The sequence below is a fragment of the Coffea eugenioides genome, chromosome 7, assembly GCF_003713205.1.
Source record: "Coffea eugenioides isolate CCC68of chromosome 7, Ceug_1.0, whole genome shotgun sequence".
Lineage (NCBI taxonomy): Eukaryota > Viridiplantae > Streptophyta > Magnoliopsida > Gentianales > Rubiaceae > Coffea > Coffea eugenioides.
In genome coordinates this window covers 25517118-25523699 of record NC_040041.1, presented here as the reverse complement: position 1 = coordinate 25523699, position 6582 = coordinate 25517118, and the positions used below count along the sequence as shown (strand labels likewise).

The window sequence follows — 6582 nt, the reverse complement described above, 5'->3', positions numbered from 1 at the left end:
TAAAAACACACAAAATACTCACTTATCAATGTTACTCCTAGGAATTAAAGATCCTAAATTTTGATCCCCTATCCCCTCTCCGTTCCTTAAATCCCATCATTCCCTTACTAATTTTTTTAAAAATTTGTTACTCATAAGAAATGCTATAATCGTTTCATAATATTTTAGTGTTAATGAAATCTAGTCCTTTTCCTTTGTTTATTGCCTTGGTTTTCTTATTTTTCTTCCTTGAATTTTGCTTTTTGTGTTTGCATTTCGAGTGTGAATGTGGAAATTAATAATTATGAGGTAGAAAAAATGAATAGTATTACACCAAAGGATAATTTCAAAAACCTCTTCTAAGCTTTCTGATAATTACATGTTACACTCCTCTACATTCAAATATTATACTTAATGTGCTTTTTAAGGACTCAAAATGACTATAGCAATCTTCCCAAACTTTGCAAAAAATTCTAGCCACAATTTTTTCAAAAAGGGGAAAAAAGTAATAAAATGCCTATCAAACTTGAAAAATGTATCACCAAAAACCTGTCCATCACAGTTTCAATCCACCTTTTTTCCCCTATTCAAGTTTTCTTATCCTTTCCATAATCCAAATCTCCATGTCTCACAAATTTTAGTATTAATCATGCATTTTAATTAACCCATCTCTCACTCTTTCCATTTATTCTCAATTTTGTCTCTGACCAAAGTTTAATAAACAATTGCAAACACAAATATACAATTGCAAAAATGGCCAAAGGGATGTGGAGGAAATGATTTAGGCCTAAGGCGAAACTATTTTAGAATAGGCGATAAACAAGAATATATACATTGAACAATTGATTTAAACATAAAAACTCCTTAAGGGAAATTTGAGGTATTAACATGATTATTTCCCCTTACATCAGCCAAATAAAACCCAAAACTACTATTCTGGAAAGGTATGTATAATTTTTTTAGGAAGCTAACTATATAATTGTCATAAATCTTAGGGGAGATTTGTGAAATTATCCATTGGAACAAGGGGGGGGGGGGTCTGTTGATTTGAGGTCTCATGATTAAAAAGGTAGTAATTTGTGAAAGAGCATCACACTGGAAATATTTTTTCTAAAGAAGGTTACTTTGGAAATAAACTCAATACAATTCATCAAAAGTTCTAAGCCTTTCCTGCTGAGTTCCCAATTTCTTTTTAATTTTTATTTGATACAGTAATTGTTCCTTTCCGAATGAGAAATTTTCAATCTGAATAATCCCAAAAGTATATCCACCAGGAAAAAATTCAATTGACTAATCCGAACCCTTCACTAGTTAGCTTATTGTCAATGAATATACCTAGTTGGAATTCAACTTTCTGGTTTGAAACTTTTAGATTTGTATGCAAAATCATCTGGGAATTCAAGTTTAGATTTGTATGCAAAATCATCTGGGAATTCAAGTCCAACATAATAAATATTTGAAAAAAAAATTACGTGATTAACTATCAAGAAAAAACTTTTTGTAAATATTTGCAACCTTTTGTTTGCTCCTAATCGTGAAAAACAACAATAGCTTAGGTACACAATAATCAAAGTTGCCCTTAGGTATATCTCCAGGCTTTATCTAGGCATGATATATTCCATTTGTTAGGTTAGCACCACTTGCCCGACTTCAGGCACACAAATAGCAGCTATATATGGGTCTGAAGGGAAACAAATGAATCCCAGCACAAGAAAGTGGTCCTCTTGGATTTTTTTTTTCTGTTGTCTAAACACATCCTAGCTTCTTTCTTTCATCAATGTAGGACTGCGGCGTAGCCTAATCTTCACCAGTGGCTTGGAAAAACTATGTTTAGACTGATGGCTTCTTGAGAATTTTAAGCAGAGGGAGATAGAGAGGGAGAAATTTTTAATTTAAATATTTAATTTAAGCTCTAATATATGCAGTCAATTTTATTAATCTACTAGTTTTTCATACAATTACTGCCAAATTATCACTTGCTGAAGAGCTTGAAGTCATCTATTGAATGTGTACTGAGAAGACGGGTAAGATTCTATCTATGATAAATGACTTGCATATTAGTTAACGTATCAAATTGTTTCAAAGGCCTAAGAAACAACAAATTTCATTTATGTTATAGCTCCCTATGGAAGGCCTGTATGTTGCAGAGCACCCTACTCAAAAGTAATGACTTCCCATCCATAAAAATTACTTCCTACATCCCAAAATATGCCACATTTTAAGATTTTAGCTTTCGAAAATTGTGCATTTATAGTTACAATTGCTCAATTTTATCCTTCAAAATTCGGAATCTGAATGCTATGACAAAAGAAGACAAGGGATTAGAGTGAACTTTCGAAAATAATAAACGATTTTGGACATGTAAAAATAAAAACTATAACAGATTTAATGGGACAAACGAATTGGTTCTTCACATTCGGTGACAAAGCCCGAACCCATAGCCATGGAGGCAGAACTTACCTCTATGATGAGGTCCTTTTTCGCTAAATGCAATTGAGTTTGATTTGCTTAAGCACTCTAAAATCATTTCTTATTCAAGTAATGATGAATTTTGTATTTTAGTGACTGTAAAACAATTGTACCATAGGGAGAGACTTTAAAAGAAATTGGTATTTCGGAAGACAGTGTACTAAGAGATGTGTAACTTTTCCAAGTACAGGTATTTTAGGTTAATACCAAAAATACAATGCCATTGTTCACCACACTATAAAAGGGTAATAGGTTAGCAAAGCCAGCACAAGCTTATTGATAAGACATATAGGCCTTCATTCAAGCAAATATTCATCAGGATGGATGCCTCGCTGCAGTTTGAGATAATTTCTGAAACATTCATCAAGCCTTCCTCACCTACTCCTCCTTCTTTGAGATACCACAAGCTCTCATTGTTCGATCAAGGAATCTCACCATATGTTCTGATCCGGGTGGCTTTCTTCTATCCTAATATTAAGGGAACTCGTTGGCTTGCCAATGAAATATCACAACTGCTTAAAAGTTCTCTCTCAAAAACTCTTGCCCAGTATTACCCTTTCGCCGGAAGGCTGATGAAAAACGGCTATATGATTGATTGCAACGACATGGGTGCTCAATTTACTGAAGGCCGAATTAATTGTCGAGTGTCTGAGATTCGCAAGCAATTAAGTTCAAGTTCTGAAAAAATGGAAGATCTTATCTTTGCTAGATCTCTATTCTCCGGGCCGGCCCTAGCGAATCATCATAGCCTAGTATTTGTTCAGCTCAGTTCTTTCAACTGTGGAGGCATAGTATTGAGTGTGTCCATAAATCACAGGATTGCTGATGCATCCAGCGTATCAACTTTCATGAATGATTGGGCAGCAATTGCTCGTCAAACGAGTGACATCCCATCTCCTCATCTTCATGGAGCTTCTCTGTTCCCCCCTGTTGACGGTCAGCAATTTCCAAAACCATCTCCTCCTAAGTTAAATCAAGGGAAGCACGTGAAAAGGATGTTGGCGTTCCATGCTTCTAAAATTGGAGAACTCAAGGCTGTTGCTCTTAACTCAGGAGTAGAAAACCCTACTCGGTTTGAAGTTGTGTCAGCCCTACTTTACAGTTGTTTTATATCTGCAGCATCAAAGGCAAACTCGGGATCACACATCCGCCAATCAATCTTCGGGCATCCTGTGAATTTTCGACAAATAATTGTCCCTCCACTTCCACAAAATTCAGTTGGGAATTTTTTTACCTACTTCCTGACATCAGTTGACAACAATGCTGAAGTTAAATTACCAGAGTTAATTAATAAAATAAGGGAAGGGAAAACAAAATTATGCAAGGAGTGCACAGAAAACATCAATGCCATTACTAGTAAGCTAGAAGCATCCCATTCAGCACCGCTGACTGCAGCAATTGAAACATACAACTCTGACTTCTACGCGTGCTCAAGCTGGTGTAGGTTTCCATTTTATGGCGTTGATTTTGGCTGGGGAACACCTTCGCTGGTATACCCAGCAACCACTTCAGGGCTCAACATGTTGATATTAATAGACATGGAAGATGGTAATGGAATATATGCACATGTTAAACTAAAAGATTCTGAGTTGGACGTGTCAGTCTTGGAAGAAAATGACGTGCTGCTTGCTTATGCCTCTTTGGATGCTTAAACATGTCCAAGCATTACAACAGGAAAACGAAATACTTATAACTATGATAAGCATTCATATATTATGTATCAGCATATCGCAATCTGGTACTCCTGAGTTGCTGCCGTGCATACTCACAGCTTCTAATCTCCTCAAGGGTGACTTGAGTTATTTCTCTTTATGTTGTCAACATATCTACAGTTAAATTACATAGACATTGCTCCATGTCTGCTTAGTTGAGCTATTTGAACCTTTGAAATGAAAAAAAAAAAAAAAGACTATCAAATTTGTGGCAAAGTTCATGTTGTTTTACTTGAATAGCATAAATAAAATTAGATGATTCTATATTGGATTTGATACCAATATTATTTTCAAGTATTATGTCGTTCCTTACTTAGATGCAAGTAGTTTAAACCTTTCTGCTACGACTTAAAGTTTGTTTGTCATTTTTCTCTGCCATTTTTTGCAAGTTTAGAGTACATGGCCGCACTTTAGAAACGAAGAGAGCAGGCATTGCAGGTTTTGAATTTTGAAATTTATATGTCGAAATAGAATTCAATGGGTCTGAAGCACTATAGTTTGATTTTGTGTTAATTTTGCCTTAGGGTGTACCTAATTAATTAATTCGACACTTTACAAAATAATGTATAGGGAAATGAGGGCACTAAAGGTTAGGAAATAAATTACCTGTAAGATATTTCATGACTACCATCATCATTGGATGTATGACAATTCATTTGAATTTAAATTTGAAATTCAAATTCTACTTATGTCTCATACATTCAATCGTAATAGTATATACACTACTAACATATATATATATATATATATAAAAGATTAACTCAATAAACTTTTTTATTTTTCTTAAAATATCTATTAAATTCTTTTGTATCCATGATCAATCCCCTGACCAGCTAGAGGGGAAGGGATTTGACCCCATTCTCTAGCCCACCATCCCAAGAGCTTGTGTTTAATATCTTTTAATTTCTGCTGCAATTTTTTTGTCAATTATGAGGGTATTGTCATTTTCATCTCAAAGTTGAATCAAGAGTAAAGTATGCTAGAGATCACAAAACTATTTCAAAATATCATATAACCCATTAAAATAACAATGTTTTTGAAGTGCAATTTCGATATAACTTGAATTTTCAATTTGAGATGAGAATGTCTTTGATACACTCCTTCTGTCCCATAAAATTTGTCATGTTTGTCACTTTTTCTTATCCCAAATGAATTGTCATGTTAGATAAGTTAATCCACTTTTTTCAATAAATTTTTATCTCTACCTTTCATGTGGTCCACCACTTATTCCTTACAATTATCAATACAACAAATAAAAGATGACCCGCCATTAAGGATAAAAAAGGAAAGTAAAAATTCTTTTTTCTACTAATATCGCTATACATAAATTGCACGTTGTATCAACAGCGACAAATTTTATGGGACGGAGGGAGTATATATATATATAAATTTAATCTGCAATTTCTAAAATTTTCAAGGTTTTCCTTTTAATTTAATGTGGGCCTTTTCGTTTTAGGCAAATTAAAATTTGGTCATCTAAAAAACAAAGAACAAGGAAAGAAGAGTTTGGCCCTTTTTTTCTATTTTTCTATTTTTTTCCTAAGCCCAATCCAATTTAATTTGTTATAAAGGAAAGGAGACGTCCATGAGAAAAAGAAAATCAAATTCAGCAACATAAAAAAAAAGAGTAAATCTTTCCTACACTGACGGTGTAGACACTATCATCATTGGATTCATGACATGTGTGCAAAAGTTAAATTTCAAATTCAAATCTTGTATAGTTGTCATTCATCCAACGCTGATAGTCTATATTGTCAATGTAGAAAAGATTAATCCAAAAAAAAAGAAAAAGAAAAAGGATACAAATAATAAAGGATTGGCGTGTGCTTGGTTTCTTCCTTCTGATAAAAATAATGATAGGATTCTTAGCGATTTCATTTTTGGACAGTTCTAATTGTTCACAAATAAATTGGTATAGTGGGGAGAATTCTAAGAGACCTTCCCTGGCCATTGGACTAACCGAGTGGTTTGGTATATATGTATCTTGGCATAGTTGCAATCATCTGAATATACAAGTTTGGTAGTTAATTGTTATAGGTCCTCTTGTCTCTGTTTTTTGGACTGAAACTTGTTCAGCATGGCCATATCTCTACCTTGGTTCTATTTTGAAGATAAAACTTGATAGTCGGAGGTCAGTACTTGATAGGGTGTTAATTGTTGGTTATTTTATTATTAATTTTCCCCTTTATCCTTGCCAAATATTGTTTTAATTATTAATATTTACTTATATTTGGTATTGGACTCAATTTCAGGGAATGGAACAGAAAAGCACAAAATAGGAGGGACTTTCGGGAGACAATGGAGACTTCAAACAACCGGGCCCACATGGTGCTACAAAGGGATTGCATGTCCTTTGCTGATTGGGAGATTGGAGTACGAAGGTCAATAGGAAACAATAAGGGAATTGGGCAGAGTTTGACTT

General features: G+C 34.1%; 1 protein-coding gene across 1 annotated transcript; it reads left to right on the top strand.

The window, feature by feature from the left end:
- Positions 1 to 2768: 2768 nt before the first annotated feature.
- On the top strand, positions 2769 to 4100 carry LOC113777183 (deacetylvindoline O-acetyltransferase-like). Its single transcript, XM_027322221.1, has one exon. The coding sequence runs from the start codon at positions 2769 to 2771 to the stop codon at positions 4098 to 4100; it is 1332 nt and encodes a 443-aa protein (XP_027178022.1).
- Positions 4101 to 6582: the final 2482 nt, after the last annotated feature.